At 35.0% G+C, this 23,890-nt stretch overlaps 1 protein-coding gene across 11 annotated transcripts in view; it reads right to left on the reverse strand.

The window, feature by feature from the left end:
* Positions 1-1,265: 1,265 nt before the first annotated feature.
* Positions 1,266-23,890, reverse strand: part of LOC119610549 — a 332,175-nt gene continuing 309,550 nt past the window's right edge. For all 11 annotated transcript variants that reach the window (XM_037965897.1, XM_037965875.1, XM_037965865.1 and 8 more), the window contains one exon: positions 1,266-1,474. In XM_037965897.1, the coding sequence (XP_037821825.1) occupies positions 1,341-1,474 (134 nt within the window). In that variant the 3' untranslated portion in view covers positions 1,266-1,340. The remainder of the gene's footprint in view (positions 1,475-23,890) is intronic.

Here is a 23,890-nt window from a genome sequence, read left to right on the forward strand (position 1 = left end):
ATAGTCGTACAAAAGCAATCTTGTGCTATTGCTGCATATTTAAACGCTGCTTTAAAGTAATTTTCTGAGAGGTACCTTATATGAGGGGTAAGGTTAATTATGGGCCGATCTCCATAAAATTTGGTATAGAGGTTTAAGTTCTCCGAAAACTTGTTTACGTCGAATTTTGTTGCTTTACTATGATTTCGCAACAAGTTATGAGCGTTATTGTTATTTTATGAGGGGACCTTATATCGGGGGAGGTTAATTATGAAGCGATCTTCATATAATTTGAAAGTGAGATTTTTATTTATATACGTTGAATTTAGTTACTTAACTATCATTTTGAAGCAAGTTGTAAGAGTTAAAGTCATTTACTGAAGGGGAGCTTATATGGGGGATAGGATTGTGGCGTTATAATATTTTAACATTTAAAAATACTTTTTGAAAACAACACTTTGCTTCTTGAAATATTTTTAATCAATATATCTTTGCATTTTATATTAATAAGATTTCTGCTTTTGAAAAATAATTTTTCATTCTTCTTGATAATTTTAATTTTGAGTGTTCGTAAAAAAATTCTTTTCTTTTATTATTTTTAAATAAATTAATTTTTTATATAAAATTTAGTGTTTGAGTTTTATTTAGTTCACCTAACTCATTAACCACTAAAGGATCAATTATGGGCCGATTTCCAAAACACAGTATTTTGGTTCTCCAAAAACTTGTTTAAGTTGAATAATGTAGCTTAACTATCATTTTGAAGCAAGTTATGAGTGAAAGTCATTTTCTGAAGGGGAGCTTATACGGGCGGTAGGGTCAATTATGGACCGATTCTCGTAAAATTCGGTAGGGTGATTTTGAATAATATAAAACTTGTTTATGAAGAATTTTATTGACATTCTTATGTTTTTAAACCATCTATGACTGTTTACACTGTTTTTCGGGGGGCCACTTGTATGGGGGCTATGTGAAAACATGGACCGATATACCAAACAAACTGCATCAATAAAAAATATTTATGCAAAATTTCAGCTCCTTAGCTCTTCTCGTTCGGACTCTATCGTGCTTTCAACAGACAGACGGATAGGTCGTCTTAGAATTTAATAAGGACCCAGAATATATATACTTTTGTGGGTCTATGACCAATATTTCGATGTGTTATAAACGGAATGACAAAAATATATACCCCATCTTTTTTGATGGTGGGTATAAAAATAATTTCCTTAAAACTTATAACCATTAAAACCTTTTTAGGTAATTCATTTAAGTTTTCAAATGTTTATTACAGCGTTATTTAGGTATTTCAATGATTTATATTATTATTTTTATTACTTAGAATCTAAAGGAACAATTAATAATTATATAATTTTTCTTTTTACATATGCAGGATATATCATTGCTATAATTGTCATTATAATATGAAGCAGATGTGTCTGATATGATTTCGTCGATGATCCTACATCTCCATGATACATTGCTGCCGGATTATCGCCTGAAAATAAATAAGATATATGTATATATGTAAATAAACTTTTTTAATAAACCAAATATATGTATGTATGTACATATGTACAATGTACATTAGGGATATTGACATACTTATTTTGCAAGTTGGCATAGCTAAGTCGAATAGAGCATTAAAACACCACGGTATTATTTTTTCGAATTGTTAAAAAAATTCACGCACCAAATGTCTGTCCGTCTGTTTATTAAAATCAATTTTTTGAAGGCCCCTTATGCCATTTAATTCTAAATCTTAGATTATTTTATTAGATATACTTTTAGAAATTTCTCTGTGTAAAACCAGTAAAATCGATCTATAGGTATGAAAGATATGATCAAAACAAATACGATCAATAAATTTCAACATTTGGTGCGGGAGTGTTGTGTTTCATATTATGTTTTATGGACTTTTTGATTGGAGGATGTAAAATTTTATATTTGCAAAAACATCATAAAGTCATAGCCCAAATGTATGTATATACACATTTCCACCGAAAAGTCTGCTTTTGTCACATCACATCGGTATAAATACCAGTATTTAAAATTAAAAATAAAAAATAGAACTTGAACAAAAAATTTGGTTTATATTAGAAATTGGTGTTGGGGCGTGATGTTTTTGCTTCCAAATGACATAAAAAAATTATTTTCACTGCTTATACAACATTGGCTATCACTTGGTCGTATGCCAAAAATTTCGCCAAATTAGTTATTTCCCTAATGTACATATGTATATTTAAATTGTTTATTAATTTGAATGGGAAAGAAAGGTTTTACTAAAGGCATTACTCTGCAGAGAAGTGTTGCCATAATCCCGTGTCTAGATAAGATAAATTTTTGTTATGCTAAACGTCAAATTGTTATCATGATAAAAATTAGCAGGTACAGACGGCATTTATTAACGTTATAGCATCGTTATGACAATGTTGTCTAAACAATTGTTTAGACAACGTTGTCTTGATAACAAACGTTATTTTATTGTAAAATTTGTTTAGAATTTTGTTTTTGTGCAAATAGAGTTGATTTTAACATAAGTTTTAGTAAAATTAGTGTTTATGTATAAAATTAATTTTAATTGTTTTTATAAAATACTAGCTATTCCCAGTGTGCTTTGCTACCCTAAAAGCAATGTAAATTAAAAAACACTATAGGGGCTAGTCCCCCCCTTTTTTCCTTAAATAATCACATTGACACTAAAGTGGTTCCGACAAAATTTGAGGACTCTAGCTGTTATATATTCTCAGATATACGGATTTAACATTTTATTCTTATGGAGAGTACCACGCCCACTATAGCCATTCCGCCCATTTTCTCAACAACTATTCTTATGGACTTAGGTATTAGTGCAAAATTTTAAGATTTTAACTACAATAGTTTCCCAGGTAAATACATTTTAGTATGTAATTCCTATGGGGATGCCACGCCCCCTATTGCTAGTCCACCAGTTTTTTGTCCTAAATATTCGTGTCGATACTAAAGTGGCTCCGAAAAAAATTGAGGATTCTAGCTGTTATACTTTTACAGGTATACTAATTTAAGATTTGTTTGTATGGGAGGTGCCACTCCCACTGTAGATAGGCTGTTAATTTTGTCAACATGTGTTCATATGGATGTCAAAGTTGCCCCAAAGTTGCCCATTTTTGTATGTGGGCGCCCCACTTGACATTTTGAAATAAGAGGTAGCCTTTAGTTCCTTCCAGACATAGAGGAAGACACTGTGAAAATTTCAAGATTAGATTTCAAGATAGATAGATAGATAGATAGATAGATAGATAGATAGATAGATAGATAGATAGATAGATAGATAGATAGATAGATAGATAGATAGATAGATAGATAGATAGATAGATAGATAGATAGATAGATAGATAGATAGATAGATAGATAGATAGATAGATAGATAGATAGATAGATAGATAGATAGATAGATAGATAGATAGATAGATAGATAGATAGATAGATAGATAGATAGATAGATAGATAGATAGATAGATAGATAGATAGATAGATAGATAGATAGATAGATAGATAGATAGATAGATAGATTAGATAGATAGATAGATAGATAGATAGATAGATAGCTAGATAGATAGATAATAGATAGATAGATAGATAGATAGCATTATTTCAATAAAATTATCTGTGAGTTGTCGTAACAAAATCAGCATTTTCTTACCCATATGCATTAACATAAACAAAAAACTGAAAAATTTTCTGCCGACGTTTTGTCAGGAGCCGTGATAAATATTTCTCTAATATAGACATGGGGTAACGGCATTTAAAAATTTGAAAAAATGCTAGATGCTTTTGAGTACATTTTCGTATTTTGCTACATATTTCAATCCCGAAATCCCGGATTTTTCGAAATGAATCACGGGATTTGTTTCAATTTTTTTTAATTTACGATCTTATTTTATTTTTGACTTATGCAAAGCAAAATTCAACACAGCTAATTTTATACGTACAATTTTCAAAAATTACTGCGGATATGTTATATTCCAAAACTAATATGTATTTTGTGTCGACAAAATTCCAAATATTTTTTAAAGAAAAAGTTCTAAATTGATGCGGTTTTAAAAAGTGCTTACGTCTAATTTCGGAACTTCATATTTATTTTTATTAGGAAGTATGTAGTTAAACGGTTTCAGAAATTATGAAATTCTAAGGGCCATTATTACAACTTGTCTTTAATGTTCGTAATAATAAAAGGTAACTTTAAAGTGAGGAATAAAGTGAACTTTAAATATTTTCATTATTACAACATAATTATTTAATATACAAAAACCGTAGCATACTTTTAGCCATTAATAATATTTTTCATATGAAAAATGACATAGAATTTATTTTTTATTAATATTTTTAAAAAATGATTAAAGCTTACGTTAAAAGTTAAAGGTAACGTGATCTTCCCGGTAGCCTATCGGACACTTTTAGCTAAAGTTGACTTGTAATAACGAAAAACACATTATCTGTACGATAACTTCCTAACTTTAGTTATTGACAAGTCATAATAATGGGCCTACAAGTTTTTATTTTAAAATTGGAATTAGTTAATTTTAATTTAAATATATCTTCTGTCTGCTAAAATTCCACAAAATTAATTTTTTTTACAAACATGAAGATTTAAAGATTTTCGTATATAAAATAATTAAATTTATGTAATCCTGAAATATTCCGGGATTCCGTTTGGCATCCCTATTACTAATCCAGTTATGAGCGTTAAAGTAAATTTCTGTAGGGGACCTTATATGCGGGGTACTGTCAATTGTCGTCCGAAGTCTGCCATCAATTAGAATAGCGGTTCCCACCGGTTTTTACTTCGCGGACCCCTTGAGGAACTTATTTAATTTCGCGGACCTCCATACATATTTTGATATCTTATTGTTCTAAATAATTGTTCGTCCGAAAATTGACCTAGTCCATAAATCCCTAGGTCAAATAAATGTTGAGATGTCATATCTATAAAATATTCCCGATAGGTTTTTAATTGCATGGTTTTGAAGATAGAAAGACTTCTTTGTTGAAATGTTAACATGATGTTTAATTTTATGATCGTGAGATCTTTCATGTTCATTTTTCTTCAAGGTAGCAAAAAGGTTTCTTTATCAAATATTGTCGACATGTGCTTAAGGAGTCACGTTCCAAAAATTTATTGCGATTACAGAGGGGTAAAGTGAGCTAAGTTTTCGGGAAAATAATATAAGAAAGTTGGACTTGTTCCATGTTGTTGCGGAATGCGTTATCCGTATAATATATGACATGAACTCTTTTACTGCATGGTTTTGCCTACATATTTACGCAAAACGCTATGGATTTTCTGATGTTAATTTAATAATATTGGTCGATAAAATCAAGTTAAAATCTTTCTATCACGTCGGAAGGGAATATTTATACTTAAAATTAACTAAATTAACGTATTGAAGGTGCATAAAGAGTCACCTCAGTTTTTGAAATATATAATTTTAGTCCTTACAAACAAGAACACTTTTGCTTACAATTTGACAAACTTAAATCTGGTATAAGCTTGTCTTTGAATTATAAAATGTGGCCTAACTTCATACTCCGGAATACCAGTATCCCTTATTTATTATCCGTCTGAAATAAAAAGACATTGTTTCACTACATATACAGGAAATAAAAATTACATATCAGGCAATATCTTACTTTATAAAAGTGATACAATAAATTTGTAGGGCCTAGCTTCTTCCTGATAAACAACCGAAAAAATAAAATTCAAAAAGTTACCAAAAAATCTGGGATTATTGCATAAAAGCAGAATATTGTTTATTCATGGCTTTTTTCGTTTGTCTTCGCGGACCCCCTAGGATTTTACTACGGACCACTAGGGGTCCACGGACCCCCATTTGGGAACCGTTCTTATAGAACATGTTTGTGCCGAATTTCACCGCTATTGCTGCTTCTCTTAGCCAGTTATGGGTGATAAAGTCATTTTCTGACGGGGACTTTATATGGGCGGTATGGTCAATTATGGACCTATCCTTATAAAATTTTACAAAGAGATTTATGTTCTCATTAAATATGTTTGTGCCGAATTTCACCGCTATTGATGCATCTCTTAGCCAGTTATGAGCGATAAAGTCATTTTTTGAAGGGGACTTTATATGGGCGGTAGGGTCAATTATGGGCCTATCCTTATAAAATTTTACAAAGAGATTTAGGTTCCCATAGAACATGTTTGTGCCGAATTTCACCGCAATTGATGCTTCTCTTAGCCAGTTATGGGCGATAAAGTCATTTTCTGAAGGGGACTTTATATGGGGGGTAGGGTCAATTATGGACCGATCCTTATAAAATTCTACAAAATGATTTATGTTCCCATAAAACATGTTCGTGCCGAATTTCACCTCTATCGATTGTTTTTTAGCCAGTTATGTACGATAAAGTCATTTTCTGAAGGGGACTTTATATGGGGGGTAGGGTCAATTATGGACCGATCCTTATAAAATTCCACGAAGAGATTTATATTCCCATAAAACATGTTTGTGCCGAATTTCACTGCTATTGATGCTTCTCTTAGCCAGTTATGGGCGATAAAGTCATTTTCTGAAGGGGGCCTTTTATGGGGGCTAGGCGAAATCGTGGACCGATATTGCCCATTTTCAATACCAAACAAACTGCATCAACTAGAAGTATCTATGCAGCTTGCTAGCTACTTCCATTTGGACTCTATCGTGTTTCCAACAGACAGACGCACGGACATGGCTAGATCGTCTTAGAATCTAATAAGGACCCAGAATATATATACTTTTATGGGTCTTAGACGAATATTTCAATGTGTTACAAACGGAATGACAAAAACAATATACCCCCCCTTCTTTTTTGATGGTGGGTATAAAAAGTAGGTCGCGCATACTTTCGAGTGGGTTCCAAAGTTTAATACATTTCAGTTTAATCGCTTAGTAAAGATATCGTAAATAGCCGGCCTACGATTTGTCACTCTATAATATGTCCAACACCGGCTTCGCTTAGTAAAGATTTCCTAAATCGCCGGCCTAAGGCCGAACGCTCTTGATACACGTCATAGACCCACAAAAGTATATAAAGTCTGGGTCCTTATTAAGTTCTAAACGATCTAGTCATGTCCGACCGTCTGTCTGTTATTTTTCACAAATATTCTCTACTGATAAAGTTTGTTTGGCATTGAAAGTGAGCAATATCAGTCCACGAACTTACTTAGTGCCTATAAAAGTGTCCAAATGGAATGCAGTTTTAAGAGTCGCAAATACGTCAAATGCATATACAGCAATCGTTATAAAAATTTGCACAAGTCAGTTTCCCGCAACCACAAATTATATTCTAATTCAACGGTTCCCAAATGGAGGTCCGTGGACCCCTAGTGGTCCGTAGTAAAATCCTAGGGGGTCCACGAAGACAAACGAAAAAAGCCATGAATAAACAATATTCTGCTTTTATGCAATAATCCCAGATTTTTTGGTAACTTTTTGAATTTTATTTTTTCGGTTGTTTATCAGGAAGAAGCTAGGCCCTACAAATTTATTGTATCACTTTTATAAAGTAAGATATTGCCTGATATGTAATTTTTATTTCCTGTATATGTATTATTTCAGACGGATAATAAATAAGGGATACTGGTATTCCGGAGTATGAAGTTAGGCCACATTTTATAATTCAAAGACAAGCTTATACCAGATTTAAGTTTGTCAAATTGTAAGCAAAAGTGTTCTTGTTTGTAAGGACTAAAATTATATATTTCAAAAACTGAGGTGACTCTTTATGCACCTTCAATACGTTAATTTAGTTAATTTTAAGTATAAATATTCCCTTCCGACGTGATAGAAAGATTTTAACTTGATTTTATCGACCAATATTATTAAATTAACATCAGAAAATCCATAGCGTTTTGCGTAAATATGTAGGCAAAACCATGCAGTAAAAGAGTTCATGTCATATATTATACGGATAACGCATTCCGCAACAACATGGAACAAGTCCAACTTTCTTATATTATTTTCCCGAAAACTTAGCTCACTTTACCCCTCTGTAATCGCAATAAATTTTTGAAACGTGTCTCCTTAAGCACATGTCGACAATATTTGATAAAGAAACCTTTTTGCTACCTTGAAGAAAAATGAACATGAAAGATCTCACGATCATAAAATTAAACATCATGTTAACATTTCAACAAAGAAGTCTTTCTATCTTCAAAACCATGCAATTAAAAACCTATCGGGAATATTTTATAGATATGACATCTCAACATTTATTTGACCTAGGGATTTATGGACTAGGTCAATTTTCGGACGAATAATTATTTAGAACAATAAGATATCAAAATATGTATGGAGGTCCGCGAAATTAAATAAGTTCCTCAAGGGGTCCGCGAAGTAAAAACCGGTGGGAACCGCTGTTCTATAAGAATTTAAATCTCTTCGTAAAATTTTATAAGGATCGGTTCATAATTGACCCTATCATTTTCTTAAATTTTATGAGGATGGGTCCATAATTGACCCTACCCCCCATATAAGGTCATCTTCAGAGAATGACTTTAAGGCTTATTACTTACTCAAAAATGTGAGTACAGCAGTAAAATTCTTCATAAACAAGTTTTGTGCGAGCAAAAAGTTCTTCATCAAATCTTATAAGGATCGGTCCTTAATTAACCCTATCCCCCTTGTAAGGTCCCCTTCTGAAAATGACTTTAAAGCTCATTACTAGCTTAAAACTGCGATGAAATTCCACATAAAAAATTTTTGTATTAGCTAAAATCTCCCACTAAATTTTATGAGGATCAGTCTGTAATTGAGCCTACGGGGGTGGGCGTATAGGAGCGCCTTTAACGCTCATTACTGGCATAAAAATACGAGTAGATATATGCTATTCAACATGAGTGTTATGGGAACTGAAATCTTCCTACCGACATTGATGAAGATGGATCAATAAATGACCACTTCACTAAAACTAATTTAACTCTCATTAGTTGCTTAAAATTACGACTTACGTACATAATTTATGTACGAAAGTTTATAAAAATCGGTCTATAATTGACCCTTATATAAGATTCACTCCAGAGAATCACTTTAACGCTCATGTATGGCTCAAAAGTTCTTCCAAATTACGGTAGTTTTATAAGAACTGGAATTTTTCAACTGAATTTGATGAGGGTCGGTCGATAACTAATCAAACACCCATTTTCGCTTACCTTCAGATAATTACTTTAAACCTAATGATTGAATGAAAGATACAAGTACAGCTACATTAGACACAAATAATTATTGTATAAACCGACAAGGATAGGTCCATAATTGACTCTACCCTCCATATAAATCTTACAAAAAAACAGTTTATTGTTATAAATATTGGATTAAACAAAATTAATATTTTTAATTCGGAAGAGTACGGTCCAAATGGCGTCATGAAATAACTCCCCACGAAATAACTTCCCAAAACAAAAGTGAAATAACTTCCTAAATTTGGGGACTTATTTCATTATGAAATAATTCCCCAATTTAAAAATGAAAAAAAGCCCCAACGAAATGAAATAACTTCCTAAATTAAAATGAAATAACACTCCATTTTTGGGGATTTATTTCATATGAAACAAATCCCTAATTTTAAAATGAAATAAGTTCCCATTTAAAAATAACAAAATTTCTAAAAAAAAGTAGGTCGCTCATACTTTCGAGTGGGGCTTCAAAGTTTAATACATTTCAGTTTAATCGCTTAATAAAGATTCCTTTAATAGCCGGCCTTCGGCCGTGCGCAAGGACTTTCTACTCTATGGTATGTCCAACAACGGCTTCGCTTAATAAATATTTCCTAAATAGACGGCCTACGACCGGACGCAAGGATTTACCGCTCTATAATATGACCAACACCGGCTTCGCTTAATAAAGATTTCCTAAATAGCCGGCCTAAGGCCGAACACTTTTGATACAAGGAGAGTGTATTCTCAGCGAAGCCGGTGTTCAGTGTACCCTAGAGGATAAAACCCTTGCGCCCGGCCGAAGGCCGGCTATCAGACATATATTATTTATTTCGTGTGACAAATGTAATATAATGAAATAACTCCCAAAAATATTTTTAGGGATTTATTTAATTTTTGAATTTTGAGGAATTATTTCATAACGAAATAACTCCCCATTTTAAATGTGAAATAATGCCCCAAAAAACGAATTAAATCCCCAAATTTCGTTGTTTTTGCTTTCTGAACAAATTTTTAGGGAGTTATTTCATTTTTGTTTTGGGGAGTTGTTTCGTGGGGAGTTATTTCATGACGCCGGTCCAAATAATTCCCTGATGTTCATATTAATATTGACATATGATTAAAAACAGATCGATAATATCAAAGTTTATTTATAAGTATGATTTGATGGTGGGTATATAAAATTCGGCATGGCCGAATAAAACACTCTTACTTGTTATAATATAATTTGCTTTTTTTTAATCTTCAGATGTCGAATTTTTAAATGGGAACTTGTTTCATTTTAAAGCTAGGGATTTGTTTCATATGAAATAAATATTTCATTTTAATTTAGTTATTTCATTTCGTTGGGGCTTTTTTGTACCCTCCACCACCATCAGTGGTGATAAAGGGTATATATAAGTTTGTCATTCCGTGTGTAACACTAAGAAATATTTATCTGAGGCCCAACAAGGTATATATGTATATTCTGGGTCCTTATGAAATTCTGAGTGGATTTAGCTATGTCCGCCTGCCTGGTTAAAACACGTTAAAACTAAGCAAATGAAAGCAACCAAATTCACTGAAAATATTCATTGTTATCCTAAGCAGTTTGGTATTGAAAATCGGTTCACAACGTAAAAAATTATGAATAAAAATTTCAGACTACCTCGAAAATAATTACGTTTTTTTCCTAATTCTTGAGTTTTCTCAGAAACTGCAAAAGATAATTCGATGAATTTTGTCTAGAGATTAATTATGTTTAAAATTGTAACAATCGATCTAAAATTTCCCATAGCCCCCATACAAAAGTACACATTCCCGGAAATTTTACCGTTAATAACTTCCTCAAATATATCGGTATCAACACTAAATTTATTTTGTACATATCTACAAAATGTGACCATGAATTATACTACAGACTTAGATCTATAACGGCCCATAATTGGTTATAGCTCCCATATAAAGTCCACTTTCGAAAATCACTTAATTGCACATACTTCATTGATAAATAAAACTATCGGGATAAAATTCGACATGAGTATGCTTTGTGTATATGCATGTAAATCACTCTACAGAATTTTTTCTGGATCGGTTCATAATTGTTCATAACTCCCATATAAGGTCTACATCCGAAAATCACTTATCAAGCTTAATTCATAGATAAATAAAGTTACTGGATAAAATTTGACATGAATGTGTTTTGTGTATATATGAATCATTCAGCTTCCATATAAGATCCACATCTGAAAATCACTTAAACGAGCTTAATTCATTGATAAATAAAGCTATCGGGATAAAATTCGACATGAATATGTTTTGTGTATATATAAATTTCTATACGAAATTTTTTTCGGATCGGTCAATAATTGGTCATAGTTTCCATATAAGGCCCACATCCAAAAATCACTTCAATGCGCATAATTCATCTTTAAATAAAGTCCATATTTCATTAATTCTTAAATTCGATTCCAATATGTTTTGTGTATATATAAATCATTCAGCAAAAATTTTCCACATTGGTCCATAATTGGTTATAGCTCCCATATAAGGACCATTTCCAAATTATCTATAAGCTCAATTTCATTGACAATGAACGTGTTTTTTGTATATATAAATCATATATTACATATATTATTTATTTCGTGTGACAAATGTAATATAAGAGTGTATTCTTAGCGAAGCCGGTGTCCAATGTACCCCAGAGGATAAAACCCTTGCGTCCGGCCGAAGGCCGGCTATCAGACATATATTATTTATTTCGTGTGACAAATGTAATGTAATGAAATAACTCCCCAAAATACTTTTACGGATTTATTTCATTTTTGAATTTTGAGGAATTATTTCATAATGAAATAACTCCCCATTTTAAATGTGAAATAATGCCCGAAAAAAACGAATTAAATCCCAAAATTTCGTTGTTTTTGCTTTCTGAACAAATTTTTTGGGAGTTATTTCATTTTTGTTTTGGGGAGTTATTACATGACGCCCACTTACTCTTGTAAACTCCGAGCGTACGGTACGTACTTTGAGAAAAAATAAACCCCCGAAGAAAAAACTAATAAAACCCCATTTTAATTTAAAACCCCAAAAAACTAATTTGTGTTTTTATTTTTCTACCCCGATATTTTCGATAAATATTTCAAGGAAACATTTTGGTCCTTCGAGCCGGATAATAAACCCTCCCGAGTCCTTGAAATATTTTAACAAAATATTTCTATTTTCAGTTACCCCGAATTGTTTCTCCCTAACCCCATTCCTCTTGGAAATTATTTAATATATCCCCTCTTAACCCCTGCACCCAAAGGAAAAAGGTACGTTGTTTTGCAATTATTAAAAAAAAAAACAAAAAAAGTAACCAACAAGTGAACAAAAACCCCAGTGTACAAATTTCAATTTGCCGTCGGCAAAACATTTTTCAAACAGTGCTTTTTCCTCTAACTTTCTATTTATACCCACCATCAAAAAAGATGGGGAGTATATTGTTTTTGTCATTCCGTTTGTAACACATTGAAATATTCGTCTAAGACCCATAAAAGTATATATATTCTGGGTCCTTATTAGATTCTAAGACGATCTAGCCATGTCCGCGCGTCTGTCTGTTGAAAACACGATAGAGTCCAAATGGAAGTAGCTAGCAAGCTGAAATTTTGCATAGATACTTCTAGTTGATGCAGTTTGTTTGGTATTGTAAATGGGCAATATCGGTCCACGATTTCGCCTAGCCCCCATATAAGGCCCACTTCAGAAAATTACTTTATCGCTCATAACTGGCTAAGAGATGCATCAATAGCGGTGAAATTCGGCACAAACATGTTTAATGAGAACATAAATCTCTTTGTAAAATTTTATAAGGATAGGTCCATAATTGATCTTACCGCCCATATAAAGTCCCCGTCAGAAAATGACTTTATCGCCCATAACTGGCTAAGAGAAGCAGCAATAGCGGTGAAATTCGGCACAAACATGTTCTATAAGAATTTAAATCTCTTCGTAAAATTTTATAAGGATCGGTTCATAATTGACCCTACCCCCTATTTAAGGTCCCGTGTTTCTTTTATTTAAAAGTGATATTTTATTTACTTAAGATCGTTTTTGTTGTTTTTTAATCCCAGCTTCTTTATTCTCTGTTAACTCCGCTGTTAACAAAAGCTTTTGAATTAACAAGTTTTTTACCCAACTGTGCTAATATTAACGAATATAGCACAAAGGAGAATAAAGAAGGAAAAAATTTACTCGTTAGTTTATATGTAAACAAAAATGGACGGACAAGCGAACAAATAAAATAAATTTGTGAATTTTTTATATGTGATATGTTTCTTATTAATATTAAATAAATTAATATTTTTAAAATATTTTTATTCTACCCATATACCCGTGAGAAGTGAGAGTGTTATTAATTCCCAATAAACCAAAGAACGATATGATAGCGAAAACGGTATTACTTTATTAGGGCGATTATTATATCATATTTTATAATTGAAAACGATATTATTATAATATCGTTTTAGGCCCATTATTATAACTTGCCAATAGCTAAAGTTAGGAAGTTATCGTACAGATAATGTGTTTTTCGTTATTACAAGTCAATTTTAAGCTAAAAGTGTCCGATAGGCTAACGGGAAGATTACCTTACCTTTAACTTTTAACGTAAGCTATAAGAATTTTTATAAAAATATGAAGTAAAAATAAATTCAATGTAATTTTTTATATGAAAAATGTTATTAACGTCTAAAAGTATGCTACGGTTTTTGTATAATAAAAACTTAGTTTGTAATAATAAAAATATTTAAAGTTCTCTTTATTCCTCACTTTAATTAAAGTTATCTTTTACTATTACGAACATTAAAGGCAAGTTGTAATAATGGTCCTTAATATATTTGGTTTCCAATAAAAAATACAAACATTTGAAAAATATTTCAAACAAAGATAATTTAAATACAAAATTTTCATGAAAAGCTGTTAAGAAAATTCAAATAAAATCAATTTAATTTAGATAAATAATATAAAACTAAAAGAAATACGCGAATTTTGATATTTAAATTTTGTGGTAAGTTGACATGTATGATATTCAGGTATTTGCATGACAACGCAGATTTTATGAAAAATATGATTCTATGAATGTATATATGCAATCTTTTCTTTTCAGGCTTTTGTTATTTTACTTTAGCGAAATATTTAGTTAAATATCCTTAAAAATTAGATTTTGATAACAAAAGAGCATACGGAATAAAAGCTGGAAAAGGCGATTTTACTATCGTTATTTTTGGAAATTATGATAGCGAAAATAATATTATAATTTCATGGAAAAACGATATTAAAAGGAAAGGTATACTTTAGTCCGTAAATACTATCGTTTCCGATACGAGAACGATATTACTTATGATAATTTTTATTACCTAGGTGATATCGTTTTGATATCGTTATAATATATATAATATATATAATATATGGTTTATTGGGATTATAATAAACTATAATAATACCAAAAAAAGCTACAGTGTTGTTGGTTGTTTTTTATTTTTTCTTTGCTTTTATTGTCACACACATTAGAGCTGCAATATTTTGATTGTACGAATAAACCGGTTACAGTGTATTTTATAGTGATAAAGTACATTTTACTCATTTTTTATATTTTAACCCGTGAAAATAAATAAATCGTGAAATTTAAATACAAATTTAACCCTTTAATAAACTTTAATTTAAAAATAACTATTTTTGAGTGAAAAATAATTATTAATTTTATTCGAAGTGAGTAACCGTTTATTCGTTTGCAGTATTAGTGTGTTTTTATATATTTTTATACCTTTTTTAATATTTAAAGTGATTATACACTATAACAAATTGTTGTTCGAAATATTTTAAATCCATTTTTTGTAAAATGTTTACCCTTAAAAACGAACAACGTGTAAAATCACTTTAATATTTAATATTTTTATCATTTTTACCCGTTTTTTTTGTGGAATTTACGTCGTAAATGCTAATTTATCCAAATTTTAATTGAAATTTACAAATATTTTGAGAAGTTTTTGGCCTTTTTTGAATTTTTACTCGTTTTTTGTGGATTTTCGATTTTATTCTGATCATTAAATCCTTGATACATGATAAAATTCAATATTTTAAATTAATTTTGAAGATTTAATTGTTTATTTGTTGATTTTGAAGTTTACTCTATTTTTTTAATATTTTTCAATTTCCCCCTAATTTTTCTTGCTTTTTGTCAAAATTACCCGTTACTTATTAAGATAAAAAATGGACATGTCCACATTAATTCGTAATGCAGATCGTTTAGCCGAATTCGAGGCTTATATTTCAATAATTCCTGTTGGCGAACATCGAATTGTTTCGTTAAGTAGCCATGAAAAGGAATTAACCCTTTTATGGGAAGCTGTTCGTTCAGCATACGATACTTTGTTGATCGAAGCTGAACAATTGAAAACCCCACAAATCGTTGAAGTGGAGTCCAGGTATATGGCTTCTTATAGTACCTACACTCGTGGTATCTCCTTGATTACGACCCATTTGGAGAATTTAAAATCCGCTGCTCAGGCAGAAAAGTCCAATGATCACGGAGGAAGTTCAATACCACTTGTTAATTTACCCCCTTGTGACACCCCAATTTTCTATGGTGACTATAAGAACTGGCCTTCATTCCGAGACATTTTCTCTGCGTTGTATGGCAATAACCCCCGTTTGACTCCAGTACAGAAATTGTACTATTTATTGCAGAAAACTGCAAAGGATGCTCATGATGTCATACAAACTGTACCATTGACTAACGATGGCTATGCAGTGGCATAGAACAAAGACGCCCTCATAAATGAATAGCTTCGTACTCTTTTGAGTCCTTACCTAAGAAACAGGACCGAATATTAAAAATTTGCAACGAACGCTTAATGATTGTATTACGAATCTTTCATTGTTAGAAGTTACCCCGAAAATATTTTATCAGGAATACTTTAAGTCTCTGGGAACAGTCGAAGAAACTTTGTCCGAAATCTCCAAAGTGGAAAGATATGGACGCCTTTTTGACAGCTCATTTTAAAACTCTTGAGTTTATTTCTGAATACTGTGTCAAAAAAGAACTCGAGTTTTAACCCCTTTAAGAAATCATTTAATGACTCTAGAAGAGTTCAAAGTTTTGCGACAAACACTACTCCGAGTCCCACAGTTTGTCGTTGTTTCCTTTGTCAAGGACTACACCCCCTAAGACTTTGTCCCAACTTCTTAAGTCAGAGTGTAGATGATAGGCCGTCAACTGTCAAGAAACTCAGGTGTTGTTCAAATTGTTTGGCGATTTCTCACGCTTTTAAGAATAGTAGAAGCACTCATGTTTGTTCGAGTGTAGACAAAAGCATCACTCTTTGCTTCATAGGGATCCTAGGTCGAAGGTCAAGGTTCTCAAATTTCATCCCAGCTCCCTGTAGCTTCTGGTACAAATGTACCAATTCAACCCTCGCATATTCCAACCCCGTCTAACCAAACCCCGCATATTATAAACCCGATTCCAGCAAGCAACCAAATTCAACACCCTCTCAATTTTCCCTCTTCAACTTCTGCAGCGACTCAAAACGTTCATACGTATGCTGCACATCTGAACCCTAACCCCCATTCCACAGTCCTTTTGGGCTCGGCTATTTGTATAGTCTATTTTGATCATCTCAGTTGTGCAGCAAGAGCGCTAGTTGACCCTGGTTCGCAAGGTACCTTTATATCTAGGAGATTACAAAGGAAGCTTGCAATGCCAACATTTTCGGTGCCATCGATAAATGTTAATTGTATGATGGATTGCTTGGCTCGAAATTCCTCGACTATGTGCGTTCTTACTATTGGTTCTCTAATAGATCCGAGTTTCAAATTGAAAATTTGTGCGTATGTAGTCGAAAAAATTACCGGTCGGTTGCCCTCGTGTTCCTTTACAGATATTGTAAACCCTAGTTTTCCCGATATTACCATGACCGACGTCATGTGTACCCGTATGGATATTCTATTAGGAGGAAATGTTTATCCAAAAATTTTAACTTCGGATGTTAGAAAGCATCCGAATGGCAACCTGATCGCCCAGAGAACAGTTTTTGGTTGTATAGTAACTGGTGATGTTTTTTAATCTGAACGCCTTATACTATTGCATCGTTTTGCAACCAAGTGGAGCTGAACACTCAACTTGCTCGGTTTTGGGAACTTGAAGAAGTTCCATAAGCGACACGGTTGTCGGAAACTGAGGAATATTTTGAAGAACTTTACCGGACTACTACCTATAGGAACCCCTATGGTCGCTATGTAGTTTCGTCTAAGAGTAATTTACTCACTTTGAACCCGTTTATTGATTAAAATGGTTTTGTCCGAATCAACGGTCGATTAACTCGATCCCCTGGCTTAACGTACGATGAGCGTTACCCTAAAATTCTGCCCGATTTACCCGTTTGTTTCTTGAACATGTTCACTAGTGCTCTGCCCACGGTGGCCATTCATTAATGCTCAGATTAGTAAGAAATGAGTTTTGGGTCCCCAAGTTAAAAAATCTAATTCGTACAGTCATTTTCAATTGCAAGGAATGTACTATATATCGAAAGAAAACCGGTCAGCAGATTATGGCTGCTTTTCCCCCTGAACGTGCGAACTTACGAGACTGGTTTAGATTGCCGAATAACGAAAGGTTATGTCCTCGTTTTTGTTTGCTTCGCCACAAAAGCGATTCATTTAGAGGCAACCGGTGATTGTAGACCGTCGAGGTTGTCCTGCCCACATATACTCGGACAACGGAACTGCATTTGTCGGTGCTGCTAATTTACTCGAAGTAGACCGAAAACAGTTTTTACCCCAATTAAGAGAAAAACTACTTGTACGAAATAGTTTTCAGCCAGTTGAATGGCATTTTTCCCTCCTGGAGATCCTCATATGGGCGGCTTATGGGAAGCCGGCGTTAAGAGTGTAAAAACTCATTTTCGTAAAATTGCTGGAATGCAAAACTTTACCTTTGAGGAGTTTTCAACAATGTTAACCAGTATAGAAGCTTGCCTAAACTCAAGACTCTTAACTGCAATAAGCGATGATGCCTTCGATTTAATCCTTTTAACCCCAGGTCATTTTCTGATAGGAGCACCTCTTATGGCACCCCGATCATTCCGATCTTTCATTGAGTATTGCCAATAGATGGCAAAAACTCAAAGTGCTCCATCATCAGTTTGCTCAATGATGGAAAGAGAAATACCTCAAAGAACTACATCGACGAATTAAGTGGAAATATCCGCAAAGGCATTACAAAGTAGGAGATTTAGTTGTGATCCATAAAATCCCTCTCATGGTATGGCTACAGCAACAAGCGGGATATATAGCTTGTCGCTCTATTATTATGACAAAGGTGATACGTTATTGCCCATTGCAGGTTCGCTCTTGGTCGATAGGAGCTTTACTATTGGGGTAACACGTTATAAAAGCACTTTTAAGGTCAAGGTGGTTGGAAGCAGTGCCGAGGGCCTGTATGGCTAATTAGTGCATAAATAAATTAGTTGTTAACAGCTCCCCTCAGCGTCAGGGTAAAGCGCTGTTGTAATTTAGTTGCCCAGTCCACATATGCCGTCACTGCGTGGATGGTCCGTCCGAACGTGCATAATCGTGGGAACAAAATTGATTTAACGTAAAATAAAAACAAGGAGGTAGGAGAAGCGGACAGAACTAACGGACAGAGTGACGAAAGGGTAGTAAAAGTGGACACTACAACTTTCAGGGACAGTATTGGTGAGGATGGTGGTGACGTATCTTTAGACGGAGGACTAACACTGACTTACGTTAACGCCAGGATCTTAGAGCATGAGGGACTGTAATGTGGACGAGCTTCTAGCGCTGTCGAAAGACTCCTTTGGAGAATCCAGTGCCGTTCAGAAGATTGGGGAGATGGATCTGTCCTCCGAAGGGGAACATGACATCACTGTGGTGTCTGTTCATGGTCGGAAGTCAGAGCCATCCCCTCCTACTGACGAGGCCAAGAGGAACCAAGGTAGCCTCTCGATGGAAGGTCGTCCACATGGCTCGAATGATGCCAATCTTGTTCGGCAAGCCGTCGTGGAGGAGTCACCTAAAAGCCCTCCACGAGATCTTTCATATGCTAACCGAACGAAAGAGGACAGGGCAAAGAACGGCACTCGGAAATTTCTGGCCTTTCTAGCTAAGATGGGGCAGAGAGATCCGACGTCGTTCTCGCCTAAGGAGAAGTACCTCGTCAAGAAGCACAAACAGGACGTTGCTAGGACCGAAAGAATCTACGGTCCTGTTAGTGCTATCTTGGGGTGGTCTTCTCCTATGTAACGACTAGCAGGTGATGATGTTGGCCAATTAGGCACTCAAAAGAGTGTGAGTCTTGTTGCCGAAGCGCTCAGGGCCCCGACTGGAGCTGTGGTTGGCAACAAGACATCATCCAAAGTGGTTCCAGGGGCGAAGAGGGAAGGGAAACCTCCGACTGCTTCTCCTAAGGGTTCTCAAAAGGAGACCGTTAGGCGAGCTGGATCTGGAGGTGGCCAGAATTCCAAGCTAAAGGAACCCAAAAAATCTTCGTCGATGGGGAAGACTGGTACAAATCCGGCCGGCACTTCTAATGAGCCTCAAAAGCGGACCACTAAAAGAGCTAGATCCGTCCTCGTCGTCGAAGAAAGTGAAGAAGTCCATGAGCCTGGATGGTAGCCTTCGAGCAGCGGTATAGATCGGTCTGGTCCGGATGGGAAGATCAGTCCCGACCTGTGGCAGCTGGTCGAAGGTAGTTTCCTGGATGAGATCGCTGCGCTCAGTGGTGGCTCGGATGTTGTATCATTTAAGGGTGCAGACTGGGCTAAAGGCATCAAGATTGTCAATTGTGGCAATAAAAACTCTTTTTTTAAGGGTCACAATTGCCAAGCTTGGTGATCTTAATCCGGACTTCAAGCTCGAGGTGATTCATGCATCTGATAGTGACGGTGTGGATTCCACCACCCATAAGACCGGTGGGGACCATACTGGCGGTATTGGCCAAGCAGAACAGTAATCTCCTTACAAATCAATGGAAGTTTGTTGCTTCAATGGTTTGTAAGGAGAATACAGGGAGGGATTTCCGTTTCGCTGTAGACGATAAATCTCTTGAGACCTTGGATGGGTTGAAATGAGTTGCTAAATTCGGTCTTGGAACTGTGAGGTTTAGATACTCTAAACATGACAGATCCAAGGAAGCTGTTGGTGGTGCAAATAAATCTGCATCATTGTGAGGCAGCTTCAGCAGAGTTGGTAAATTTCGTCACCCATTCCCAGACGGACGTGGCTGTAATCCAAGAACCTTGGATAAATAATAATAATAAAGTTTGTGGGTTAGGGATCGCGGGATATACTCTCTTCGTCTCGTCCACTGAGGATAAGGTTAGAATAGGTATATTGGCAAAGAATGAACTCAATTTTCTAATAACTCAATCTTTCAGGAGCGGTGATCTTACTGTCATAAACATAGAGGTCAAGGGTGAGCGATTACTCTCGATGGCTTCAGTGTATATGCCGTATGAAGCTATAGAGCCACCTGGTAATGAGGAGCTGATGGCGTATGCAAAACGAAGGGGCGCTATCCTAGGTTACATTCAACGAGAGGACGGAGTTCAGCTCGGAGACACTCTCCTTGCTTATGGAAACGCACTCTATCATCTATGTCGCACCAGATTGTGCCGACATAGATGATAGAGAAATAGTTCAGGGCGTCCAAGGACCTGGGGACTTTAGCTATTCATCTAGTCACATTGATAAAATAGTCACTAGGGACAAACTGCGCTGGGCGGTAAGCACCTTTGATCCGTATAAATCGTCGGGTCCGGACGGGGTTTTTCCGGACATGCTCTGTAACATTCCTGAAGACGCGTTAGCGATTTTAGCTAACATTTTCAAGTCGTGTCTCCTTACGAGATACCTTTCTAGAGCGTGGAGGGTAATTTTAATCCCTTAGGCCGGTAAGGCATGCCACTCGAAACCCAAGGATTTTAGGCCTATCAGCCTATCGTCTTACCTACTGAAGACCTTAGAACATCTGATAGATCTCTATCTCAGGAGCAATATAGATACCCGCTTTATTAGCAACGCTCAACATGCATACCTAAAAGGTAAGTCAACATGCATACCTAAAAGGTAAGTGCGCTACATGAGGTGGTTGGTTGTATTGAGCACGGCTTGGAGCATAGGGAATATACTCTGGCCGCGTTTTTGGACATAGAGGGCGCCTTTAACAATATTAGAATAGAGGCCATCAGGGAGTCGCTTGTCGAGCTTGGGGTTCAGGATTTCCTAGTGAGTTGGATAGTATCGATGCTTGATAGCAGAATTATCAACTCAACCTTAGGGGAAGATAGGATTCGGAAACGAGTTACCAGGGAGGAGTGTTATCACCCCTACTATGGTTACTAGCAGTCAACTCTGTCCTTAGGATCTTCGAATCTAAAGGTAGGAAGATAGTCGCTTATACGGATGACGTGGTGATACTGGTAAAGGGTAAATTTCTCCCAACAATAAGTCATGTCATGCAAGCATCATTAAGTGAATTATCAGCCTGGGCTAATGGGAATGGATTGGGCGTGAATCCATCTAAGACGGAGCTAGTTCTCTTCACTAGGAAGTATGTAGTAGAAGTAGGTCTAACAGGAATTGAGGAAAGTACGGAGGGTATTTCTGACTATTTAGTTACGACCTAGGATTTCGGAGTGACACCTTCAATAGTGATTCCTAGTAGGGACGAGTGGATTGGGTCCGAAGTACTGTTTGAGGGGTGTGCAGTCTTTACTGATGGATCCAAGATGGAATCATGTATAGGTGCCGGAGTTTATCTGGTTGATGGTATCATAAGAGCGTCCTATAGACTTCCGATTGAATGTAGTGTCTTCCAGGCGCCGATCTGGAAAGCCGTGGACATCATTAAGACACACATTACTGGGGGGTCGGAGATAACGATTTATGTTGACAGTCAGGAAGCACTTAAAGCTTTACAATGCCACATGTTACATTCTAGCTTGGTAATTAGTTGCAGAAGGGACTTGGAATCATTAGTCAGGTTATACACAGTGAGATTGTGTTGGGTACGGGGACATTGTGATATTCTGGGGAACGAGATCGCAGATGAATTGGCTAGACAGGGTTCAGAGCTTGATCTTAATAGTAGGGATAGTTTTGTAAAACCCCCTATCTGTTATTACTATAGACTAATCTCCGGAAAAATCAAAAACTCTACCAACCGATCCTGGCAAAGTAGGCTGGATTGCAGGGTTCCTAGGGCAAAATGGCCGAAATTAAACCCAAAACCAACCAGTTAGGAATGGACAGGAAGAGTATAAGGACTTTAGTAGGGGTAATAACTGGTCACTGCGCATTTGGGGCCTTTAAGGGTAACTGGATCGGTAACACGCAGGATTTTTGTAGGTTGTGTGAGGACGAAGAGGAACTGGAAACAGTAGGGCATATCTTATGCAGCTGTCCCAGAGTACAGAATCTCAGACTGAAATGGCTAGGTAGAAGATTCCACGACGAGAGATGTAGCAGGTTGTGACTTAGGCGACATATTAGGCTGCATCAGGGGAATATATTGGTTATTCAGGTGACGGACAATTGAGATTTCATTTCCATTTCCACTTTCTTTCTGTAATCCTGTATGGGGGGAAATTCTTACTTTTCTCACTTTTACTCTATATCTTACTTTTCTGTCTTTTCTCTAACATTCTTGTTCTTTATTCTTCATTAAAGGGAATCACAATGGACCCTTTGGGCCTCCGAGTGGATGTATACTTGGGTATACAACCCTTTTAAACTAAACTAAACTAGGTAGCTCCATCTGATAGTTATAAGCGTTTAAAGTTCAAAAACATAGAGTAAACTAGAGAGCTATGAAAAAACCTAACTCAACTGTCAAAAAAACCTAACTCTAAGCATGTATTAAGCTGCTTTACATGATCACAAGTCATGAAGTCATTTCAACAGCTGTTTGTTTTTTTGTTCATTGAAATTTATCCAGAAGCTGTCAAACTTCATATAAAAAAAAATCTCTCTTAAAATCGACGCTGTCAAACTCCATATAAAAAAATTTCATGAATTCGCAGCAAAATTAAATGACCTCACCTTATAATATATTCGCATTGATCACAAGTAATAAGATCTGTCAAAATATTGTGTAGAAGAGAACGGATGGGATAGTCTAAACCAGAGAAGTGCAATATTGAGATTTTATAGCACGCGTGATAGGGTAAGAAAATTCTGTTGACGTTACGTTGGCACACCTACACTGTAGGTTTATTTCTTCTTCTTTAAATGAGAATTTGATGTTGATTTGCTCTCAACTTGAAAAACAAAATCAAATCAGTTGCTGATCAGCAATTATTAAAGTAAGGTCTGTGCGAAACTTTTTTAAAAAACACACAGAAATACAACAACAAAAATTTTGAGAAAGTCGAATTAATGTAGGAGAATGATGGAGAACAGTTGAAAGTTTTTTATATGCATAATAAATATTTGACAGTTAGCATATACTCTTTAGTTTGTAGTAATTTGAGCAAGCAATTTTGTAGCCGACTACTAAAATAATTTTAGTTAACATTTGTAGACTCAGTATAAGCTTACTACAATGTAATGCAGCACTGCCCCAAAATTTGGTGTTCGACTACGACAATAACACACTATTAGATAACTTTTTTCGATTAATTATAAACTAACTACAATGTTATGCAGAATTTCTTCAAAATTTTAAACGCTTTTGCTTTTTGT

The sequence above is a fragment of the Lucilia sericata genome, unplaced genomic scaffold (genome assembly GCF_015586225.1).
Source record: "Lucilia sericata isolate MDLA Ls3-8-SP2 unplaced genomic scaffold, ASM1558622v1 Contig000028F_arrow, whole genome shotgun sequence".
Taxonomy (NCBI): Eukaryota; Metazoa; Arthropoda; class Insecta; order Diptera; family Calliphoridae; genus Lucilia; species Lucilia sericata.